Raw genomic sequence first — 24983 nt, 5'->3', positions numbered from 1 at the left:
CTGAGTACTCCCAGAGCTGAGAGTGCAACCTGGCTGACAGCAGGTTTCCAGAGGAAGGAGTAGGAAAGAGGCAATGGGTGATGAGATTACCCCCCACAGAAGGAGACTTCTGCTTGGAATATCAACACATCTTTTCAGTCTCTCATTGTGACTGTTTGTGCTTCCATCAGATTTTCCGTTTGCTCCTTCAGCTACGGGACCAGATGGCTCCCACACATTATGCTCTGAATCATGGCAAGGCTCGGGGTGTTTGCTGTGTGTCACAGCAAACACAGGTGCCAGACCAGGTTAAACTCCTCACAGCCAGCATGGTGCACCCTGCTCAGGGGTGGGACTGCAGCAGGTACCTACAGACACACTCTGGGGAAGATCTGAGCATCCCTTTCTTCTTGCAGGAAAACGACTGCCATACCTTGAGCACAGATAGCAGGGAAGGGAGGCAGAGCAGTGACACATGGCAGAGGACAGATGCTCCACACTTCCCGTGATGCGCAATGCCTGATGGCAAGGAGTCCTGGTGGGCCAAGGACAGGAGGCTGTTGTTCCCCCTCTGATTTCCCCTTGCAGCTTGTGATTAAACTGGTGCTGACATCTTGCCCAGTGCCTGTTTGCAGAGCCAATAGCCCTGGGCAGGACTTCTGGCCATGAAGAACCTACTGGAAATAGAGACAATCTCATTGTTTGAGAGCATCTCTGCCTCTGGCATCTGTTAAATAGAAAACAAAACTGATTTTCTCCTCACTTTGCATAGATCTGGGGTAGATCCAAGCTGTGGCAGCCCTGTGAAATGAGAGTGAACAGGAGGGGTGTTTGCAAATGTAATAGCCCCTATTTAGGAGGGCAAGACTGGGAGGATTACACAGAATGTGATTTGTGCTTCAGTTACAAGACCATAAACATCACCCTGCAGTTCTCTCTCACTGAAATACTGCATTTCTGAGCACTGAAAACCACTGGAATAATGAAAGATGCTTTTTCAATACCTAGGAGATATCTGGGGCTCAGTGCAAGTTACAAATCCGGAGGCAGAGGAGGGATGTCCTGGATAGCACAATTGATACACTGAGTGGCTCCAGGTCACACCATGAAGGAGCAGCCAAGCAGCTGGAGACTGTCCAATGGCCACGCTCCACCCCAAGCATTTTCTGAGATGAGAAAATTCCCCTGGGCTGTTTTTCAGCTTGCTTTTCTTGCTAAGTACTTACATGCCCCCGTGTTGGAAGTGACAGGGCACCTTGTGAGTGTGTGCTGTGCTGGCCTTTGCTGACAGGCGCTGGCAGTCAGGGAACACTCGTCAGGGACGGGGACAGGGACAGGGACAGTGACCAGGAATGTCACAACCACAGCCTGTGCAGAGCAGCTCCCATGAAGGTTAACGCGTGTCGCCACCACCTTTGAGGTCAGTGTTAGCCTTGCTTTAGCAGTCCTATAAATAGACGCCCAAGGTTGACTGAAAAGAGGATTTGGCTCGGCTGGATCTTGTTTAGCATTCCCAGGAGAGGAAGGCAGATTCTTTTCCCTTTTTCTCTTCCAGCCTGTAACCTTGAGTTGGTCTCTGTGGGGAGCATTAGTGGCATTTGCCAAAAGCGCTGTCGCTGTGAGCCAGATGTCCTGCTGTGTCACACAAACCACACGTACACGTCTCTTCAACCTGCAAACCCAGACCTAATTCCACTAAAGCCTCAAACTAATTCCTCACTGGCAAAACTAGGGGAAAACCCAAACAAACCTTGAGCCTAATTGCTTGAAAACAGTAGGACACCTAGTGGATTTATAGGGAATATCTTTGGGATTATCAGCAACATTTTGTCATTTTCTTGGCAAAACCAGCTGTGAATATATTTATAGAGGAATCACTGAAATATCAGGGTTTCTATTTAATAAATTAATCTTGTTATAGCTGTTACAGCATCCAGTTTGCCTGAAGAAGTTATTGCAACCTACAGAAAACCCAAAGAGCATTGTTCGAATTACTTGAAAAAAAAAAAATTATGGAAAACTGGATGGTTCCCAAGGTCTGGGAACAGGAGGAAGGATATTCTGCCAGACCAAAGCCATCCCAGTTGTTCCATGTGACAGCTCTCTAATGATCTTAATGAGCAGAGTTTTACAGCCTCAGCCTGGCTCCCAGTACAGTGGTGCAGCTCCACAGCAACGTGGCCATGCTGAGCACAGCCAGCCGGCCCCGCCGGTTGTTACAGCACAGAATGACTTGGCCACAGAAGCCAAAGTGCTTCTTCATTCCCCAGGGCTGGTCTTTTGTATCCAAATTAGAAGATGATGGGCCACGTGATAACGCCTGCGCTGCTGTCGCTGCTTTTGCCTGGTACCAACTCCAACATCAAGGAAATTTTGACCCTAGAGAGGGAATAAACCCCTCTGGCAGGGTGTGTAAGAGGAAGAAGATTCTGAGTGATGATTCTGTGAAATTATATCTTGGCCAGCAATTGTCCTGGGGCTGCCAGGGTTATCTTGCTGGTGTCTCTGGAGGCAGCAGACACAGACAAAGAGATGAGTGATGAGTCCAAAATGGATCCAGGAAACTGATGACTTCATTTTGACAGTCATCACAAGGAACACCAAGTCATCGAGTCTTGCGCTCAATTCCTGTTCCCAAAACACACTGAAAACTTTCCTTCCTTTCTGCTTCCCACAATATTGTCCTAGTGAAAAATGTCTCCAGAAGATGGTTCATTTTTCTGTTCCTTTCCCACTCTTTCTGCAGTGCTTCAGGGATTCCTAAAGAATAGCAAAACCGAAATGAGATTTGATTTTGGATAAACAATCAGTTCAGATGCAGGGCTTTTTTTTATTCCAAGTTCAAGATTAGGGAAGGAAAGGCTAATTTAGAAATTAATTTTTATTTAGTCTATTTCTTCTTATACCTTTTCTTCTTAGAGCTGTAGAAATCAGAAAGGACATAGCACGTGATGGAATGCAAATGTGTTATCAACAGAAAAATTCATATTAACTCCTTGTATTTTCATTATTCCTACCTATGGCATAGAATTATCTTAAAAATAGAATCCTTGTACATTGTAAACCCTTTAAATTGGTCTAGAGTTTTGAAACAGATTTTTTTTTTCATTTCAGTGCATGGATTTTATATTTGAAGGGGTTTTTTTTCTGACTGACATATCAAACTGGGGATGGTGCGTGCTAAGAGTACGCTTTTCTCTAATTTAGCAGCTGGATTGGAAAGCTTGAATTATCTCTGCATAATTGCAATGATTAATGGATTGTTAGGAAATTGCAAAGTATTGATTGAATTTTCCCCTTAGGAAATATTTCTCCTCTGATAAAACACAGTTCTGGGGCTTTGCTTTTGTCCTTCCTGCTTTCTGCTCCGGGGAAGCCAGGGGCTGCTTTTATCTGGGAAATGGGAATTTGGGTCAACAGCCCTTCAAGGACAATTTTGAATTATTGTGATTTCCAATCCCAAATCTTCTCTGAGCTTTGCAAGGAGATGGATTTGCAAAGTATGAACAGGGATTTCAGAGCCAGAAAAGCTCTTTTTTTTTTTTCTGGGACCAGCAGCAAATACTGGCCATCCCTGTTTCACATTCTGCCATTTCCATGTCAAACACCACCAGTGTGCTCTGCAAAGACACCTTGACCTTGTTGTGGGAATGCCACAACCATCAAAGATGGTGGCAAATTTTCCACTTTATTAGGCCAGGATTACTCTGGGGGATCTCAGGAGTTGGTGGGAAGAGGGAAGTGGAGAATGAAGTGAGAATTGGATGCAGGGAGAGCTTGATGCACAGTGCCTGGGGCTGGGCAGCTGAGAGCTGGGAGCCCTGACACACATCTGCACCTTAATGGTGCTGGGCTCTTTTTGGCAGCTGCTCTGGGAATTTCCAGAACAGACCCATAAATACACAGTTATGAGTGCGACCTTTGCTTCTTTTCTTCGCTAAATTGAACATCCAAGGCCCAGCTGAGTATCATTCCTTGTCTCTGCTCCAGTTGCTTGGGACGTGCTGCCTCTGCAAATGGTTCTGCCTAAGTTAGGAATTATGAGAGCGTGCTAATTCAAGGTTTGCCATGAATTTAGTGTTCCCGCAAGGATGGCACTAATGGCAATTAGTGCAGCAGAAATGCCAGTGCTGAGTGACTGTTCTCACATTAAAAGCTGTCAGTTGGGGAGCACACAGTCTCTGTTATTCCAGGCCTGACCTCAGCTTTCCGGCTGTGTTTCCTGTGCACAGCAGGTGTCCCAGGCCATCCCATCACTGCAGCAATTCGCTCTGGAAGGGGACACAGGGAAAGAGCAGAGTACCCCAAACCAGCCTGTGCTGACAGTGACATTTCCTCAGGGTTTGGATGTTCTCCTCTGGGGCTTGAACAGCAACAAAAATTTTAACAAAAATTAACCCAGGACTGAAGAGAATATAAGACTTTAATTTCTGGAGCTCTACTTCAATACTCTCCTCATGTCTTGCTCTATTGATTCCTGTTTAGACACAGAGCTCTTTCTACTGTTCCAGTTTCCACCATGAAGAATCTGATTTTATATGATCAATTGCATTTAAACAGGCTTAGCTAGAAGTAATCCCTTCTGCTGCCCAACTCCATAGCAATCTGCACAACTTTTAATGCTTTGCTAAAAATCATTGGTAAAAATGCCTTTGCTTTACAATGACTGCAGTTCAACAAGTGGCAGTGCTGCAGCAATGTGAGGACTGTGATTTTTACCTAAGCCAGAAGAGCCACTGTCCTCACCCTGTGCCCTCAACTCTTGCATCGGGTAAGTCAGTTCCAGATGAGGAACATCTGCAATATGCTGCAAGAGGAAGTTATGCTTGCACACATGAAAAATGTAAATAAAGGGTGTTTCTAGGCTCACAAACACAATCCAAAGCATGAAAAGGAGAACAGCTCTTACAGGAGGATAACTAAAAGTACTTAGTTCGTGTTATTTTAAGGCTTTTTAGCACTAACAGCAGTTCTGGAGGATGAAACCAGGTCTGAGAAACATCAAGTGAAAATTAATAGCTTTTTAACAACAAAGTTCAATGGACAAGTGCAAATAGGATATGAGATGGAAACCTGAGCTCCTGAATTATAAATATACCCAGCTTCTACACAGACAAGTATCTGTTATCCATTTGATGTACTACTCAATGCCAGAGGATTGAGAGAGTGGCAGGAGCGGGATGGGCATTTTCAGGCTCAAGATTTTGTGTGTTCTGGGTTTGACTGGAGATAAAAAGGATGAATCCAAAGGCAACACAGATTCCTATAGCCCTCACCACTACACTACCTCCTGTGAGGAGCTGGAAGTGCAGAGCACATCAGAGGCTGGCAGCAGGATGTGGGTGAGCCCAGACTGATGCTCCTGATGCTCCTGGGGAGCCTCTGTCCTCCTGTGGAGGGAGACACTGTGGTCACACATCAGGTGTCTTTGTTATTAATGCTTTGTTTTCCCCACTCAGCAGCTCTGAGGCAGCATGAAGTATTTATCTTTAAATGCAGAGGATCACATTCTGGCTCGTTATAGTGCCAGCAGACGGTAACTGATGCACAGAACTGCTGCCCATGCCCTGGGGTTACTTTCCACACACAGGAATGATGACACAGCCACTGACTGCAGTGATGGCAAACGTGCTGCTGCTGAGGGCAGGCTGGTGGGAGAAGAGCAGTTTTAAGGGATTCCATTTAATCATCTGGACACAAATGCTATTTTTGTCTTCTGTTGTTTAGATCTCAAGCCTGCACCAGGAGAAGCTGATGACAAAGTTGGTGTCTCCCATGGCACAGGGGCAGACAAGGGGAACTGGACAATCTTTTGGGAAGGGAGAAGCAGGGTGGGCAAGGGTGGCAGTGGGAAAGGGGCCTGTGCTCATGGCCTCTGCACCTCATGACCTGAAAGAGCTTGTTGGCCTCTCTGATACCTCCACCACAAGCTCATTTGCCTCTCAGCTCAGTTCACAGGAGGGATCTGTGAGACCCTGGGGGACTGCCCACCAACCAACCCCAAGCTTGCCTGTGCTTGTGGGTGGCTTTGGGGTGAGGCCAGTGCCTGCCCATGGAGGCAGGAGAAGGGCACCCACCCCATGATGGGGATTAAGGTTGGTGAGTCCCAGGCAAGAAGTGAGGTGAGATCATCACAGTGTGTGAAGAGGCCCGGGGAGCTCAGAGCATGCCCATCCATCACCTGGGCACTCCTGGGAGCCCAGTGTGTCCATCCATTGTTTGGAAGAGGCTCAGAGATGCTGGATGGAGCGTGCCTGGGCATTGTCCTTGCTCCTCACAGGAGGTAGTGTAGTGGTGAGGGCTATAGAAATCTGTGTTGGGCACACGGACTCGCTCGGGCAGCTCAGAGAATCCCGGGCATCGTTTGGGCACACAAAGCCAAAAAGAAAAAAAAACGAAGTGGGGGAAGAAAAAGACTCAGGTTCCACCGAGATTTGAACTCGGATCGCTGGATTCAGAGTCCAGAGTGCTAACCATTACACCATGGAACCGCTCTGCCACCACCTTCTCCCGCCCGCCTTTAGTTCCTTCCACCACTCCCACTCCTCATCATGGCCATTCTCCCCGGTGGTACCAGAGGGGGGATCAGTGCTGAGGGGCCGCGGGGCCGGGCGGGACCCCCGCTCGCTTTAACCCCGCTGAGGGCGCGGCCGCGGCGCTGCCCCGGGCGCGGTCGTGCGGCGGCGCCGCTGCCCCGGAAGCGCCTGTGGGCGGGCGAGCGGGCGGAGCGCGGAGGGCGGAAGAGCTGCGGCGGCTGCAGGGAGGGTCCGGCCCCGCTCCGCTCCGCTCCCGGTCCCGCTCCTCCGCCACCCGCCATGGGCACCCGCGACGACGAGTACGATTATCTCTTCAAAGGTGAGGCGGGCAGGGCCCGGCGGGCGGGCGGGAGAGCAGCGGGGCCCGCGGGCGGGGCCGGGGCCGCTCCCTCACGCGGGGCCCGGCGGGTGGGGGGAACGCTCCGGGCCCCGCTCGGGTGTCCCTCCCTCAGCTCAAAATGTCAGCTCTGGGCCGGGTTTGACAGCGGGGATTTGGTGTCAGCGCCGGTCCGAGGCTGCCCCGGGCACCGGCTGAGGCGGCGGCCGGTCTGCGGGATGGCGAGCGGAGATCGCCAGGAAGGATGCCCAGGGCTGATAAGGACTCGTCAAGGTTGATAAGAACCCTTTCTAGCTGTTAAATAGAGCTTTAGAGTGGGTGAGATATCCTCAGCATTGGTAGATGATGCGCTAATTTAATCAAGTAGTCCTTGCTGCCTTCTGTGTTCAGAGCCCTTGGCGAGGAGTGAATGTCCCTGCTGCTCCACACCCAGAGATCATAAAATGCTCCTGGAATCATGGAATGGTTTGGGTGGAAGGGCCCTCATCGCGGTCCACCCCCTGCCATGGGCAGGGACACCTTCCACTATCCCAGGTTGTTCCAAGCCCTGCCCAGCCTGGCCTTGCTCTGTCCTGGCTCCACCAGGGCAGGGCAGGAATTCCTTGTTTTCCAGGGCCGATGCCCCTCCAGTCTGCCATGCAGTGCCCAGTTGGGTTAAAACCTTCCAGGTCGTTGTTAAATACTCAATTTTCCCTCCCTGCAGAGTAAAACACCAGCCTGCTGGACAGGTTCATGTAGCCCGCTGTGAAATGTGTACAGAAGTGCTGATGTTTTGAAAGTTCGCTATCCAGTTTTTTAAATCCCACTGGAAAAGCAAGCAAAGTAGTGTAAAAAAGTCGTTGTTTATTGTGATGTGGTATTGTAAATTTGAATTTAGGATTAAGAGCATTGCTTGTTGTGTTGTAATGGTGAGAGACCCTTTGCTTTTCATCGTGAAGGTAAAGGAAAACACTGATGTTTTTTCCTGTACCTTTAAGCTCCTGTAATAACTTTGAGGAATTACATTGTTTTTGTTGTTGGCTGTTTTACCCAACTGTGTGTGGAAAGTGGCATAATTCCTACTTATAAATCAGTCATCTGTACTGCTATGGAAATCAAATCAGGAAGTTCCAGAACAGGCTCTTTTCTCAGCTTGCGGCCCTGGCAAGGACCGTGCTGACCACTGGTTTAATGGCATCAGGCAATGTTATTGTAGGATCTTGTGTGCAGGTTATCAAAGCCATTGAATTACCCTTGTTCATGCAGTTCTGTCAGTGGGCCTGTAATTAATGTTTTAGCTGTGAAAGCCTGGGAGCATCAGTGACACAGGGTTTGTTGGGAGAGCTCCTATCTTTTATTTGGCCTGCTTCCTTTTATAGTGGGGAAAAATAAAGTTGGAATCCAGTTATAGGGAGAGGTGCAAAGCTGATTTAATTAATTGCCTTTGCTAAAGCTTTTTCTGTTTAGCTTGGTTTATAGAAGCTGTTGGGGATGCAGGGAATGCTGTGAAATGCTGTTGTGAAGATAAATGATTTGGGTTTTTCCAGCCTAAAGTGAACTGCAGGAAGTTGATGCAATGCCACTTAACTGGGATTGATGTGGCAGCTGAAATAACACAAAAATGCAAAGTAATAAAACCCTGGAAACTTTTGTAACTTCCCAGAGGTGATGGTTGTTCTAAACAAGCTGTCACCACTCTGGAATGATCTGGAAATTATTGCAAGTAGGTCTCTGAACTGAATGTCTCCTGCCAGGCACTGGTCAAAAAGGCAAGGGATAGGTAAATCTTTTGGGAAAGGAAAAGGGAACTTGGGGACAATGTTAAGTCAGTGTTTGAATTTGAGACATGAGCATCTTGGGAATTGAGGTGAAATGTAGGCATGACAGACATATCCATTTTGAAAGGGATGTTCTAGAACTGAAAAGGTGGAGAAAGGGATCAAAATAATCAGAAAAGAGGCGTAATGGATTCATAGCCCTTACACTGAATTGATGTACAGCTTGATTAAAATTTAAACAGTGAGTGATAAGGGCAAATAGGGAAAGTATCTCCTGTTTGTCATAATTTCTCTGGATATCTGTAATGCTTCTTTTATTGGGCAGCGGGTGAAAGCAAAAGGACAAAGTCCCTCAGGTGTGTATGCAAATTTTGGAGTGGTGCATTGCCATGCATATTATAAATGGATTTGAAAGCCTGCACAAATTCATAGAAGCAAGAAAATCTTGTTTGGGGCATGTCAGTGTGATGGGTAGTCTGAAGGCATTGCTTATTTGAAGATGCAGGGGCTGGCTAGGACAGAGATCAGCCTGCTTGTTGTGATACATGTCATGGTTTTTGGACATCGCTTATTTGGAGTCAGACTCTGGGTGTTGGTCTGTCAGGACACTTCATCCAGCAGGACATTTCTGGGTTTATGAAGGGACTGCATGAATAGGCTGGTGGGACTGAGTTCAGAGTTTGACCTGGTTAAACAATTGTGTGATGTTCTCTAGTCTGGCTGTCTTTTACTGCTCCTGGGCTGAACTGCCACGTTTCTGTTTGTGAGACCTCTGGTTTTGTCCTGTCAGCCCCTGACTGCAGCTGTGTTGAAATCTGGCTGACTCTGCTGCTGGGTGTAAGCTGAGCCCACCTGTGCTGCTGGATGGTTAAATCCAGGGACCTGTTACAAAATACACTACTCCTGACTATGTTGCAACACTTCAGCATATAGGAAAGAGTAAGCCTAGCTTGGAAAAAAGCAGTTCCTGTTAAATTCTTCTTGTCCAGCTTCCAGTCTTTGTATCCTTCCATACTTTTGGGGTCTGGCTGAGAGCAGTGCCTGCTGTTTCCAGAATGGCCCCTGAGGAAACACAAGGCCTATGAAGTCCAGTTCATAGAAATCTTGTTCTAATTTTAGTAGGAGGAAAATATAATAATGATATAAAGATATTACTTTATTACTTAATAAATTAAGCCTGGCTTTAGCACAGGAACCTGTTGCTCGTTTTGATCAATGTGCTTGCAATAAACGAGCAGTTATCAAAGGAACCCTCACTTGTAGAAGATGTTGAGATGTTTTTCTGTGGACAAAGCTTAGGATGATTTTGTCTGCACCTGGACCATCTAGGACTCTGGATTTGGGACAGGCTCATGTCATAGACCTGACTTGTGGTGATGTTCAGTTTACTGCTAGGAAAAACTCCAGCTTCAGCTTTCTGCTTTTGCATCATGTTCATTTCTCCAACTTCTCCCTTTGATATTGAGGAACTGCTCTGAAACCGAACCAGCTTGCTGGTTTGGGGTTTAGAAGACACATTTTTACTTGTGTGTTTAGATAAATGTGTGGTTGCATGACATTTATTGGTTTGACAGTGGTAGAAGCCCTTGGCTTTCACTGCCTCAGATGTGGAGGCACTTTGGTGCTGCAGCAAAGCTGCTGGTGCAGCCATTTACTGCAGAGCTGTTGGGAGCTGGTACTGATTGTATGGAGGGTAATCCCTGCCCCAGAGGCCTCTGGGGTGCCAGCTCTCTTGTTGACAGAAAAAGAATGAATAAAATGGGGTACAGCTGAGGAAGGTGATTAAAATAAGTGATGACCATGTTGGGTTTATGGCCAGCTATGATGTGTAGGATCAAGTCATTTTTCACACTTCAAAGTCCAGCTGAAGTGGGCAGGGAGAGGAATCCATCAGCAGGTTCTTCTGGGGATCATGAAGACATGTCCAAGCTTTTTATGGATATGTCTCTTAATAGCAGAGCTCAGTGCAGAGACAAGTTTCAGACATGGTGATTTCCTTGTGCTGCTGTACTTGTCCTAGATCATGTAATATGCGACTTGTGCAATAACTTTTGCCACAGACAACACAAGCTAGTGCTGCTGGACTCTGTTTTCAACCTGATCTCATATTTAATGAGATGATTAAAATATTTTCTGAAAATTTAAACTTAGAGTTTTTACAGAAATAAAAATTGTGTGATTGAGCTGTAATGTTGGTGAAAAATTAATAATCCTTTCTTGACATAGTTCTCTAAATTGCTTCTCATGCAGCATGGGAAATTGAGTTCTTATTTTGGTCTTCTACAGAAATAAATCTGGAATTACAGAGTGAAATTTATACAGAACTGTGGACTTCACACTTTTTTTTCTCTCTCCACTGAATGCTTGTATGCTTGTCTTAAATGTTTGGGGTAGTAAATGCTATAGAAAGTCTAATGCATTGATTGAAAGCGCTGGTTGCAAGTATTGAACTGTCCCACCACTAAATCAGTCACTTGGGGCTGGGAGATTTTTTCCATGACTTTCAAATGTGCCAGTACAATTTTCCTTGGTTGTGCAACTTCCTAAGGTGCTGCTCCTGTGAGGGAGGTGGTGCTCCACAGCTGGTTATTGATTGATGTCAGGACTGGGTCTTGTGGCTGAAATGGCTAAAATGTTTCCTCCAGACCTTCCTCCTTCCAGTGCTGATGTAGAAAAGGAATTTATGGGTGATGCAAGTTGGGTGGGACAGAGGAAGTGGGAGAGTGGCACTGAAAGAGCTGTGTGCAGATGAGGACTGTGATCCTCCAGATAAACTGGGATTTGGGATATAAGGGTTTATCCCTGAGGACTTGGACTCTGGTAAAGTAAAAGTTTGCCAACTTAAAGCTGAACAATTAGGTCTGATGACAGGCAGATAGAGCCATCAAGGTGAAATGGTCAGGAGAAATAATTCCAGCTCCAGGTGTGCCTAACACACAGAGATGGAAATACTGAAATTCTTGTCTGCATCACAGGGAGATCTGGCTTAGAACAAGGTGTGCAGTTCTCACTGTGCTGAAAAGATTTTGAAAAGCTTGTAGGGAAGGTGTTTGGGGAAATGAACAATGTGTTTATATGGAACCATTTGACAAGTTTTTGTATTTAGCAAATACAGCAAAGCCCAGAGAAGCTGTGGTTGCTTTCTGTAAATACCCCAGCCAAAACACCACTGGGAGAAGACACTAATGAGCTAATGGAGAATGCTGGCACATGGACACCACCATCAGCTGACCACTAATTCCTTCCGAAAATCAGAAGGCAATTTCTAGCTATTAGGAGTGAGTTTCTGGAAGGAAAGCCCAATGAAAGGGACAATGTGCAGGAAAAATTAACTTTATCATGGCCTAGATAACATCATTTCCCTCCTAGGACCTGTTTGCTTGGGGTGTTTAGTATGGGACTTGGCCATCCAGGGTCATTCCTACTGCATTTCTATGTTAAGAATGTAATACATGGGAACATGGTGTAGTATAAAATATCAAAACATGGCTTGATAAGGAAAGCAAAACTGAAATTAATAACACAACCTAAGTGGCTGTTAGAACTGTTTCAGTTCATAATTTTATTTAAAGAGTGGTACTTACCCAGACTGGCAGAAATGCAGAAGGTGTGAGGAGTCTTAGGCGCCTGCTGACATTCCAAGCTGTCCTCATGCCTGTGTTCAAGAGGAGCTGCAATGGCCCAATTAAGTAGAGGAAATAGCTGACTTCAAGGAGGAAGGTATTATTTTCCCCTTATAATTGGGACACATTAATCTGGTGCTGGAAACCCTTCAGAACATAAGCAGTGTGGGATTCAGACACGGTAAGGGAAAAAACCTGGCAGAGGAATTAAAGGGATCCCTCTATTGTTAAATGACTTAAAGGTGGGCATTGCACTGACCTACAAGAACAGGTTTGAGGGAATACTTAACAGGTATATGATGCATCCTATTGGGAAAAGGAAATGGTGAACATGGATTGCTCTTCTTGCTTGGAGGAGCTTCTGGCCACTGCTGGGTGATAGCAGGACTGAGCTGTGCAAAGGGAGCTGTCAGCCTTTCCCTCCTAGGAACTTGTTGTGAATACAAACATGATGTCATCTAAACCCATGGTCCAAACCTGCCAAAACAGTGTTGAAGAAGTGACTGGCCAGTGGCAGAGGAAAGCTGTGGCTGTGTGCCAGGGGTGGTGATGCAAGTGGTGCCCTGTCCCCTGCACTGGGTTTATCAGGATGTAGCATCTCTGTGCCAGCAGAGCTGTTCAGCAGTGACCTGGCATGAGAGAAAGCAGACTCCTGTTTGCATTTAGCACAGGGCCTTGCCACCTACCTGCACTTGTGATCTTCCTACACAGGAGAAGTTAACAGAGGGTGCTTTCTGCAACTCCTGTGCTTGGCCGGCTGCGTGCTGAGTCAGCTGGCACGGGCAGCTGGGGAGATGTTTGTTTTGATGAAGTATTCTGCACAAGGCTGTGCTTGAAGCCAACATTTCTGCAATTTTCACTTATGGAGGGAGTTTAAAGGGTGCTGCTCTGCCCTTCCAGTCTGAGCAAAGAATTGCTCTGCATTATTTAAACAGAAGCTGCAGAGGGCTGCAGCAGCAGATGGGAGTGTTTCTGCTGCTAGACTGAGCTCCACGGGGGGTTTGTGTCATTGAGTGTGTCTGGTGCACTCGGTGCTTCCTTGTACCACACAGAATCTTTAACTGTGTTGTGGTGTCTTAACAGTTAATGATGTGTGTTACTGAGCAAGTAATTGTTTTTGTAATTAAACAAAGACACAATGTTTGTTGTCAACTGAGTGTGCACTTTTTTGCTTGAACTGGTGTTGATTCACTGCTGAACTTCATTATTGGCCTTTCTTCTCAATGATTTTTTCTTATTTTTCTTCCCTTTCCTTCTCTACTGGTTTGGAATCTTAAAGGCCATAGGATCACCCAACGTGACTCTGGTTGTGAGCACATTTCATCCACTGTTCTGCCTCTTGGTACTGAGTTTTAAGTTACAATTCAACTTGCATCTTTCAACTCAGTGTTACCAGATAATGCAGTGAATCCTCGTGATCCTGTTTTTCCTGCAGGAACTGGACTTTGAACCTTCTGTCAGTCTCTTGTCAAGCATAGCTGAATCCTTCCAATTAGTTTGCTTGGCACTGGTGCTGGAATGAGTCAAGCTGAGCCAGGGAATGGTGGATCCAGTTGTGAGGCTCAGCAATCCCCTGGCAGCTTTTTTGAGCAGTTTCAGTTTGTGGCCTGATGTGTGCAGGAGCCACAGCAGCAGTGGGGACTGCAGAAGGGCAGAGAGCTGTGGTTCAGCAGACGTTTCAAACTGGCTGGCAGGGTGGTGGTGGCTTTGGGGGTTCTTTGGTTTGGTTCTCTTTTCATTCACAAAGTTTTCTGCCTGAAAACCTTAGTTTATAGTGGGGAACCTCTCTTCTGCAAAGGCTTGAGGAGTGTAAAGTGAAAGCAGAGTCTGCTGCTTGCCCTGTGTTTTGGACTTCTTCAGCAAAGCAGATTTCATTTGTGTGGTTGTAGGGTTTGTGTTTTGGTTTTTAGTTCTAGTATTGTTTAAGGTCACCAATGTTTGCAGTGACAGCCACGTGTATTGTTCCTAAAAGAAGAATGTTGTTCCATGCTGGTAAAATGAGGCTGAAATAGAACCATTGAAAGTTAAGCCTAACATCTGTTCACAATGCTGGTGAATGTGGCAGCCCTGGTTTTCCAGAAACACTGAGACTTGGACAGCAGATCCATGACAAGGATGGTGCCGTTGCCATTCTTTTCCTTCATGCTTCATTCTTTAAAAGAAATATTTCTTGCGTGTGATTTTCAATGTGTCATCTACATCTGGAGTCCGAGCCTGATAAAATTTTTGTCTTGCAGTTGTACTTATTGGAGACTCTGGAGTAGGCAAGAGCAACCTTCTGTCTCGATTCACTCGCAATGAGTTTAACTTGGAAAGCAAAAGCACCATTGGAGTGGAGTTTGCAACAAGGAGCATCCAGGTGGATGGGAAGACAATAAAGGCTCAGATCTGGGACACAGCGGGGCAGGAGCGCTACCGAGCCATAACCTCAGCGTAAGTGCAGCCCGGGTGGCCGAGGACAAGCTTGGGCTGAGGAGGGCAATTCTGGGTCCTTCCAGTTCCTCACCAACTGCAAACAGGGGTGTTAGTGTTTTACTGGGTAATACCCACAACCTCTGGTGGTGGAAAGGTTAAATATTATTCAGCCCAGAAACTCGATCTGGTGTTCCTGCACAGACTGATTTCCTTTGCAGTGCTCTCGTGACACGTAACTGGGAGCATTTCAAGTTTAGAATGCAAGAGCTTTGAGAGACTCATTTCCATGGAAGTGAATGATAAAGGAATATCAGTGTTCCTGGTTGTTTTATCAGTGGTAACCTAAGAGCAGAAACCTTCCTGTAGCAGCCAGGAAAGACTGCTCACTTGTGTGCTTGTTTGATTGTTAAAAACCAGCATAGCAAAAGCTGGATTTCAGTAGAGCTGGAGGGAACTGTGGGGTGGGGGAACACAGCCTGTTTCCTTTTGAATGCATTGCTGTGGCTCTCACTTGAAAGGAGCTGTGCCCTTTGGTAAAGGGAGTAGATCACACTGACATTTTTATGACCCAGTGAGTCACTCTACAGTCTCCTTATCACTCTGGGCCGTGCCTGTGCTGCACCCACAGGGATGGGTGGGGGAGAATTTTCAGGAGTGGATCAGAGGTGGAAGCTGACAGCAGCTTCTCACAGAGCTCAGAGTTTCATGTCTGGGGTGCAGGGTTTCCCCAGAGCCATGGGGTTTACCTCTCTCCCAGACTCTGAGCTGGCCCTGTGGCGTAACTTGTCCGGCTGCTCCGCTTCCCTGTCCTGTCCCATGGCCCTGGGGAATTGCCCTGGGCACTGTTTGCATAGCTGGCCTAGCCAGAGCTGCTCCCCACTATGGCACAGCCTCCTGTGACCTGACAGTGTCTGTCTGGCTGTCCCCTGTGCCCAGGTACTACCGGGGGGCCGTGGGGGCGCTGCTGGTGTACGACATCGCCAAGCACCTGACGTACGAGAACGTGGAGCGGTGGCTGAAGGAGCTGCGGGACCACGCCGACAGCAACATCGTCATCATGCTGGTGGGCAACAAGAGCGACCTGCGCCACCTCAGGGCCGTCCCCACCGACGAGGCCAGGGCTTTCGCAGGTGGGGAGCTCAGGAATTCCCTGCTGCTGGCTGGGGACCTGCCCACCTGGCCTGGGGAGGGTGTGGGTAGGAGGAAAAAACCTGCGGCTGGTCGTGTCCCTCAGTGTCACATGTCACATTCAGTCAGAAAGCAGATCTTGTAGAACATGCATGTTGTTTCAAGAATCACCCAGAGGCACCTGAACATCTTAAACCAGATTTATTCTCCTGGCTGGGCACCGTTTATCTTGCAAAAACTGCCTGTGGCTTTAGGTTTGAGTTTCTTGTGTGGTGGTAGCATTGCCTGCAGTGTCCCAGCTGACCTGCAGCCTTACACAGGTGCCTGTGGCTGAACACTTCCATTAAACTGGCTCTCTGACTTTTGTTATGTAATTAAGATCTGTGAACAGTAGTTCTAGTTTCTGTAAGCTTTGGTTCAGGCCCAGTCTCTTTCATCCAGGAGTGTAGCTGGGTTCCTCACATTAAAGTTTGCTGTAGCTTCACTGGCAGAGTTTATGGCCAGTGAAGATCCCTGCCTGCAGCTGGAGGAGTGTCATTCCCCCTGCTGCTCAATTCCTGTTAAATAATCTGCTCTGATATATTAACAGGTGGGAGGTGGAGAAACTTGATGAGGCTGAAGAAAATCTCAAAAACTTTCTCACACAGAGAAACTGCAACAGATTATCCCTCTCAGTGATGCAGGAAAATGTGCCTTTAAGTAACACAGCATTGGGCTGATACCTGTGCTTGGGAGTGGGTGTAAATTCTAGTGTTGGTGTTGGGTGGTGTCACTTTCCCATCACTTAAGGGGGAAAACCCCACAACTTGTTTTACTTTCTCTTGATACCTGGATGTCTCATCAGGAACACTACAAATATTATCTGGTACAGAAGCTTTTCCAGATGGGAAACAGATATGTGCTGTACCTCTCTAATTATAGTATTTCTGTCCACACAGAGAAGAATGGTTTGTCATTTATTGAGACGTCTGCTTTAGACTCTACAAATGTGGAAGCAGCTTTCCAGACTATTCTGACAGGTGAGTCATCCAGGGCTTTGTGCTTCAAGGGGGAAGGGCAGAAGGCTGCTCAGATATGATGCAAATAGGCATTTCTTTGCCTATAAAGTGTTTAAAATGTTGCTATTTAATCATTATTCATTAGCCATAAGATTTGGAGTCCAGTTTCAAAGAGTCACAGTTGAAAGGCCAGCCTTGAACTGGGGAATGAATCCTTGTTCACTTTGATCTGCCCCGGGTTTCTTGTCAGCCTGGTTTGTGTTTCAGTTTCCGTCTCCCATTACAGGGAGTGCCCACGGGAGGGAATTGTCTCATGCTGGCAGCAAGTGAGAATTGTTTATCAAGGAGAAGTCAGTCCAGTTTGTTTCCACCTTTAATGGTGACCATGGCAGTTGCCAAGGAAAAAGGGATGAAAGAGCAGAGATCCTTCCTTTGAGACACAGTGACTCCTGAGCTGCAGGAGTTGCTGTTGTTGCATTTAATAGTCCTGCCTGGACTTTTGGCCTATGTAACATGTGACAGAAGCCAGTGCTGCATTTTTGTGCTCTCTGAATAAAGTACTTCCTTTTTGTTTAAAGCCTTGTTTAGGTAGGCAAAACTTGTTAAAGCTGAGACACTCAATTTGGAGAACCTTAACTTAAGCCTGGCTTGTAAAAGTGGGGTAGGAATTCACAAATTGGTGTGGAAGTCACTCACTGTCATGAGGCTTCTGCATTTCTGAGCAGCCAGAGCACAGTGGGACACTGTGGCCTCTGGTTTTGGAGTTTTCATAATTCTCAGCTTTGGCAAATGCTCTAGTCTGTTTTCAAAACATCTGAGACACTCCTCTGCTTGCTGTGTCTCTGTTCTAGATGTGCCAGGCAGTTTCTTGTTTTCTCCAACTGCCTCCAAAATGTTTTCCAGTTGCAAATTTCAAGTCCCTCCTTCCCAGTGTAGCATGTGCCAGGCTACGTGATGTGCTTGGTATGAGCAGTGGCCCCACTTCCAAACTGTCTGTAAATCAGATCTGGTTGCTGTGACAGTCACACCTAGTTAGTTCTGAACTACTTCTCTTTGGCACCTAATTTAGACATTCCTTTAAAAACACACCAGAAAGGTCCTGCTAGCTATACTGGAACATGCATGTGAGGCTAGAGCTAGGAGGTTATTTACTGTAGTAAAAGTATCAATCCTGTAGCATTTCTTCAGTTGTTTGAAATGCTTTATGGACAGCCTGGCATGGAGAGAGGTGTTAGGCTACTGGGGTATTAGCTGCCTGTGTCCATCTGTTTCTTGTTTCATCCTGAGTTGTAAGAGGCCTCTGACAGTTCTGACTCTATTGTGTTCTTACCCTAGGTTCCTAAGCAGTAGTGCTCCTGTGCAGATACCAGCTAAAAGTGTGTTTGTGTTAGATGGATAAAGAACTTTGTTTCCTTTTTGGTTGAACCATGTGGTTCCCTTTTAACTTCAGTGTAGTCATTCGGTTGTAATTCCAGCATTGCACAAATTTGTTTCAAAAAGAAAGAATTCTGTTAGCTCACACATTTGTTCCCTCCATGACAAACTGCCAGTGCCATCAGAGGGTGGATGACTAAGGAGTGGCTGAATGCAGAGGTGTTGGGATGCCTGCTGCATTTCCTGTTTCCTTTACATGCCTAAAGGCAGTCCTGTCAAAAATGCACATGAATTTGGGCATGGATTTTTCTCTTTTCAGGAGAAAGACATTGCTCACTTGTCAGTGCCAAAAGTGAGTTTTTCTTTATGCCCACATCCTTGGTAGCCCTTCTCTCAGGAACACCTTGACTTTGAGGTCAGATTTGGCCAGATGTGCTGGGTTTTGTAGAACAAGCCCTGCTGCTCCCACTTTCTGTTTGCAGGGGGTTTGGGGCTCTCAGATGCAGGTCAGTTAATTAACGCACTCATCAGCCCTAATAAAACAACATCAGAGAAATCAGGCAGTGTTTATGCCCTCCTGAGGTGGCTGTCAGGCTGTCATGGCCGTGTAGTCTGGTCACCTCACAGTCCCCATCTCCTTCTGGCCTGTTTGTTCTCTCAGACACTGGGGAGGTGGGCAGTTTCCTGTGTGCCCTGGGCTGCCTTCAGAGCTGTGTGATGCTCAAAGGGTGCATTGCTGCTGCCACAGGAAGCACCTCACCTCTTGGGCAGGAGCTGGGCTTTCTTTATCTCTCCTCATGTGCCTCCCACAGTACCTTTTATTCCAGAATTGAGTTTGCATTCTAGTCTGGAGGTTTGATTTCTTTTTTCTGGTTTAATATGTCTGTAAGCAGAGCTGTCTGTAATGGGTGAACAGGTGATAAAACTTGCTCATGGTGGGCTCTGACAGATCCCTGAGGCTGTTGCTTTTCCATGGATGTCAGCATTGCCTGCGTGTTGCTGTGACAAGAGTTTGGGGTGAAGAGCTCTTGGGTTTGTGAACAGGATCCTTGTGAGGAGAGGTCAGTTCAGCTGTGCTGGAAGAAACACTTGTGCTTAGTGGGCATGTGCTCTCTCCAGACAGGGCTCCTGTTTGGGGGAGATAAAGGTGCAGCGAGCAGTGCCTGAGCAGCAGGTTGGCTCCAGCTGGGCTGTGACTGGCACGCTAAGGAGGGCTGTTCTGGAGCTCACTTCACAGCTGGCTTTTTCTCTTAATGACTTGCTTTGGAGGAAAGAGGGGGGCAGTCATGTGAGGAATGTGGTTTTTGGAGTCACCCTGCAGAATGCTGGCTGCTGTGCTTGGCAGGGCTGCCTCCCAGCTCAGTGCCTGTGGGTGGAATGCTGGCTGTCCTTGGGAGCAGGAAGCTGGGGAAGCCAGCAGGCGTTGCCGGCGGCTGTGAGCAGAGCTGGCTGACACAAGGGGCAGGATGAGCTGCTGCACCAGCCCTGCTGGTATTTGCAGTGCTGGGAACTGCACCCCAGACACCCCAGGCTGCTCAGAGCCTTTTCCCAGCTGCTGGGATCTCTCCTGAACTGGGTGTTGTGACCAAGGCCTGTAGCAACCCCCCTGTCTTTCCAGCCCTCCCGAGGCTGCTCTGGTTGAGACAGTGATGGAAGTTGGTGGAGGTGCTTCCCTTGGAGGTGTAGCAGGGTCCCTGTTAAGCTTATCCACTCCTAGATTCTCAGATCAAGCACTTTGGGTAGATGGCTTTGGCCACAGGAAATACGAATCCAGTGTCGGTAGCACAGCCCGAGTATGTGATCTACTGCTACAGGTGGAACAAGGGACAAAAGCTCTTCTTTCTTCTCCCATATATAGAGGACTTTTAGAGGGGGTGCATCGTACATGTGGTGGGCTTCCTGTCCTGCTGTGGATTCCAGATGAGGTTTTGAGGACCTTTCCCATCTGTGACTTAAGAGTAATGGTCCCTATCCAGATTCTTCTGTTCCAAGATGTCTAGACTGCCAGGGCTGATTGTTGTGCACACAAAGCTGCTTTGTATCATCTAGCAAATGAGAGAGACTGGTATTATGATCCCAGCCACCCTGAGCATTCACAGCAGGATAAAGCATCCTTAAAGTAAACTGGAGTGTGCCTCCCTTCCCAGCCTGGCTCTGTGCTGTCTCTGTTCCCACACCGCATTCTGCTGTGGTTTCATCTCCAAGGAATCCCATCACCAAGGAAACAACATCAGAGAATTAACATCCAAAAATCGAGGGATTTTCTATTTTGTTGCCTCTGTACACCTGAAAATGAATGGAACCCCAGTGCAGGCTGAGCAGCCAAGGCCTGGCCCAGCTCCTCCTGGGCAGCAGTGTCTCTTTTTCCCAGCTCTCACAGTGCAAGGCCTGTCTCTCACAGTTCCCTATTATGCAGTGATGCATTCTGCTAAATGTGCCCTTAATAAGATCTCATTCAGCTCCTGAGCAGAGCCCAGAGTGCTGTGTCTTCATTAAAAAGGGCACATCTTCATTAGCCCAGAGCTCTCGGGGCACAGCAGTTCCGGTGCAGGCTTGGCTGCTGGGCATTCTGCCCCAGTGAGAGCAGGTTTGGGCTGTTCCCCTCCCCTGCCACAGCAGCACAGCTCACCAGGGAAGGGCAGGTTTCAGCACTTAGGCTCTGGCTGCACCAAGCTTTGCTCTGCAGAGGAGGAAGAAGCAGCAGGTAGCAGCAAATTTGGGGCTGTTGACAGTGGATTCACTTGCAGGGCTGCTGGGGAGGTTGTGGAAGTGAGGATCATAGGAAGATGTTCCCAGAGTCAGGAGTAGATTATCAGTAAGGGAATTGGTGCTGTTAAGATTATTTTTAAGGCTTTGGGGCTGATATTTGCTGTCAGATGAGGCTGTTACACAGAGGGCACCCTGTGTGAGTCCTGGCTGGTGGGGTGGAGCCAGTGTGTCATACATCAGGGGCTTGTATGAGCTTGTTCAGGAAATTCTCTGTGAAACTGAGGATTGCTGCTGCTGGAGGTGCTGCCGGAGAATTCCCAGTAACAAAGGTGGCCAGAGGCGTTTCCTGTTGATGGGAACAGGCATTGTTCTGCACTGGGAGTGAACTGGCTGCCAGCCCTGAGCACGAAGCTTGTCCTGAAGGTGCAGAGCAGATTTCTCCAGCTCTGCTCCTCCCACCCCACACACGGGCTCTGCTGAGCTCTGCCACGGGGCCAGGCTGGACCCTGTCTGCACATTCACACACCGGGCTGCAGGTGGCTTTGAAGGCCTGGTTTCATGGGTTTCACTTATCTTGTGGGGTTGTTTATGTGTAAGATGGTTGGAAAGAAGAGCAAGCTTGAGAAAGGGTGAAATCAGAAAATCCTTTAACCTGTTCAGCTCTTGTTTGGTTGCCTCAATGACCTGATCTGTACGTGACTGCATATGAAAAAGCCATTTTAATGTACAGTTTGTTCCTTCTGAGTTTGACCTGGGGGTTTTGTAAAACTGAGCTTTAGCAAGCTTTTATTTTTTTAATGGTTTTCAAATTCAAATTTGCAAGTGAGTTCCCCACGTTCTATTTTTGGTGTCCTGTGTTTCCTTTCTGGGGGTGAAGTGCTACACACGCTTTACTCTCTCAGTGCAGCTGAAGTGCTGCTGGAGCTGCTCTGAGTTTTTGTGCAGCACCATCAGCCACGACAAGCCCCAGCAACAGGGCAAGGCTCTTGGTGCAGGTGTTTATCCCATACTCTCTGATTCCTCTGTTAAGGATCTTTTCATCTGGAGACACAGCACATTTTGTAAAGGGTTTCTGTGCTGCTGCAGGGGCTGAGTCTTGCCCTTTGGGCCCAAATCAACCTTCTCTGAAGATTTAACACCGCTTGGATATGATAGACATGATGGGTGTGCTCAGCAAGAAGAAATTGCCCTTGCAGTCCTATCAGGGAGAGAAATCTGGAATGGTTTCCTTTAATCCTGTTTGTGGATACATCAGCAAACATGTGACCTTGTCCCTGGACAGTGTCCTTGGAGCTTAAGAACCTTCAGAAGGAATGGATGGGCACATAGTTTCTCATTCATAGCATGGAGATTTGTGAATTCCGTCCATTTACTGACTCTTATCTCAAGGAAAGTAAAACAGTTGTTAAAAAGAGTAATTTCTGTTGCAAAAATAGATTTTATTTTCTGTATCTAGAAAACACCACAATTGAACTTTGTGTGGAAGCTTCATTGCTTTACTTATGTAATTGCAAAGCTCTGGCTGGTTTCCCCCAGGTTTAACTCTTGGATGGCATTTTGCTGGTGTGCACATATTGATCAGCTCTTTCTCCTCTTCCAGAGATCTATCGGATTGTTTCCCAGAAGCAGATGTCTGACAGACGTGAGAATGACATGTCCCCAAGCAACAACGTGGTTCCCATCCACGTCCCTCCAACCACTGAAAACAAACCAAAGATGCAGTGCTGTCAGAATATATAAATTGCCCATTCTTTCCTAAAAGGCTGTGTATATTCCCCAGGTCCAAGATTTAAATATATTTGTAATTCTCGTGGTTACATTCTTGTGTTTAGTTACTGCTTATTCCTTCTCCATGAATTTCTCCATGTCTTAAACACTTTGATTTCAGTGTTTATCAATCTCTTACTTGGATGTGGCTGCAGTATTTTCCCAACACCGACCTGTCGGTTTGGGCTCAGTAAATTGTTTGGAACTCAGCTGATCCCTTCCCAACATGATGCCCACTAGTCAGAGCACTGACACCTTTGGAGAGCACTTGAAGACATTATCCTGCTCCTCACAAAGCAATTACTGTCAGGTTAACAAGGAAAATCTCTCTGGGCAGAATAATCTTTCCTTGTCTTAAGGTGTATTCTGCATCTAAAGCTCGGCGAAGCTCTGAAGTGCAATTTTATTGTAAGTTAAATGTTTTTGGCTACATCTTCAGATTGTCAAGTGAAGTTTTATAGGATATTATGGGGGAGAAAAGAGAATTTCTTGCGAACAAGCAGCAGTTAGCAGCAGTTCTGGCTACACGTGAGTGAGGTGCTGTGGTTTGGCACCTGCTGCAGAGGAGGTTGATGTGAGGCAGAGCTGCTGGGACCCCACGGAGGTGCCCCTTGTGGAGGAAGTGAATGCAGGAGCCACGTCCGTGAGGAATGGTCACTCCAGCTCTGGAACTTGCAGCATCTTTGTGCTGCTGGAGGCTTGGCCTCCACAGTGCTGGTGGTATCAGCATTTGAGGATGCCTTTTTTTTCTTTCATGGGATGCAGACTTGGAGGGTGTTGGCACGTATTACATATCACATCTATTAATGCATGCCACATATATTAATATATACAAGTGCTTGAGTTGATGAATAAATAACTTCCACTACCTGGCCTTAGTTTTCAGTTCTGGTTGATCCAGTATTTTTAAATTATTCCGGTGGTTTGCTGTATGTTCTTCTACAAAACCCTCTGGAGTTTTCTGTCTGGATGTGTTCCTCCTGTGGTCTGTTGCTCCATGCCAATCCTGTCCAATCTGCCTGTTCAGGGATACATGAACTGTGCCTTCTGTCACTCGCTCTGTGCTGTTCCTGAGCATGCCTGACACTGGCACTGGGGGCCACAGCCACTGCATTCCCACAGGATGTAAAGGAACTCCCTGTTGTGCAAATGCCTGCAGTTATTTATACAATTACAGGGAAGTCATTGATTGTAGGGGACGTTTCTCAAACTCTGATATGACCCACTTGGAAGATCCAGATGTGATTGGCACTTCCAGCTGTGTTCTGTTCCCAACCTTTCTGTCTCGCGGTGCTCATGATGTGTGAGGCACACGGAAGGCATTGCTGTAGTTGGTCACTTCTTGTTTTTTACTCCATTTCTCCTCCTGGTATTAGTTCTGAAGATGCTATTTTGATCTGTTTGTAAATTACTTTGTATTTTATGCATGTACTGTACTTTGATTCATTATTTTTTTAGATTGATTTAAAATATATTCATCCATGATTCTAATAAAGAATTACAGGGGACAACTCACTGTGGTGTTGGGTGCACTTCTTGGGAGAATTGGGACTTGACCTGAAGGTTTTACCTTATGAGCTTCTTGGAAGAGGCAGTGAGAAGACACTGAAGTGGAAGTGTCCCTGGAAAAGGAGCTGAAAAGGTTGTGTAGCACAGTTGCCTTCCCTGAGAGCAGCTCTGAGCTTCCTGGGGCTGCTGCAGTTTGTAGCCAGGGCACTTTGGCAGCTTCAGGAAGCTTTGAAGCTTAGAAAATTCTGTGGGTTCACTCTTCTCAAACCTCTGAATAACTTTTACATACCTGTTTTTTCTCCCCATGTTGCCGCGAGGAAGAAAATCTGGTGGGAGACGAACTCCTGCCTTCTGCAGCAGATGATGGAAGCTTTGGATCCTGCCTGGTGTCCTGATGAAAGGTGGGATCTCTCCTGAACAGGGTGCTGTGACCATGGACACCAATGGGGCAGCACTGGTGGCCCTGGGTTCTGCTCTGAGGGTGAGCTGTGAGCCCAGGCCCTCACTCACTGCAGGAACTGTTCTTGCAGCACATCCTCTGCCCATACTGGAGCAGATTTTGGAATTAATTGATTTCCCTTGGCAGCCACATTCTAAATTTGTCAGCTGGAAATGCAGGATGAGTTTCACTCTGCTTCCTTTTCTCATTCCTATAAGCAGGTGATTTGACTCTGCTGTCACATCAGTCTGGATTTTGTGTGGTTTTAGGCAAAACTCTGCCTCCTGCAGCAGATGGAATTGCAGTGCAGATGGTGGGAGCACAAACCACTGTGGGAGGCTGAGGACTTCTAAAGCAAAATCCAGTGGGGTGTGTACAGAAAAGGAACTTCTCACCTGGGAAATCCTTTGCC

The 24983-nt window shown here is 47.1% G+C and overlaps 1 protein-coding gene and 1 non-coding gene across 2 annotated transcripts; one reads left to right on the top strand and one right to left on the bottom strand.

Moving 5' to 3' along the window:
* Positions 1 to 6398: 6398 nt before the first annotated feature.
* Positions 6399 to 6470, bottom strand: TRNAQ-CUG (transfer RNA glutamine (anticodon CUG)). Its single transcript has one exon. It is a non-coding gene; the product is annotated as a tRNA-Gln (tRNA).
* A 205-nt stretch (positions 6471 to 6675) lies between these two features.
* On the top strand, positions 6676 to 24138 carry RAB11A (RAB11A, member RAS oncogene family). Its single transcript, XM_054641788.2, has 5 exons — positions 6676 to 6834; positions 14470 to 14665; positions 15584 to 15777; positions 16714 to 16794; positions 22457 to 24138. The coding sequence occupies exons 1-5, from the start codon at positions 6795 to 6797 to the stop codon at positions 22594 to 22596; spliced, it is 651 nt and encodes a 216-aa protein (XP_054497763.1). The 5' UTR covers positions 6676 to 6794; the 3' UTR covers positions 22597 to 24138.
* The last annotated feature ends 845 nt before the right edge of the window (positions 24139 to 24983 follow it).

The sequence above is a fragment of the Agelaius phoeniceus genome, chromosome 13, assembly GCF_051311805.1.
Source record: "Agelaius phoeniceus isolate bAgePho1 chromosome 13, bAgePho1.hap1, whole genome shotgun sequence".
NCBI lineage: Eukaryota > Metazoa > Chordata > Aves > Passeriformes > Icteridae > Agelaius > Agelaius phoeniceus.
Note: the sequence above shows the minus strand (reverse complement) of the source record. Positions and strands in the feature narration are given on the sequence as shown.

Bases quoted from the DNA above. Each gene is read 5' to 3' on its own strand.
- RAB11A (XM_054641788.2), top strand. From the start codon at position 6,795: ATGGGCACCCGCGACGACGAGTACGATTATCTCTTCAAAG. The intron at 15,778-16,713 runs GTGGGGAGCTCA...CTGTCCACACAG, and splicing joins CGAGGCCAGGGCTTTCGCAG to AGAAGAATGGTTTGTCATTT. The intron at 16,795-22,456 runs GTGAGTCATCCA...CTCCTCTTCCAG, and splicing joins TTTCCAGACTATTCTGACAG to AGATCTATCGGATTGTTTCC.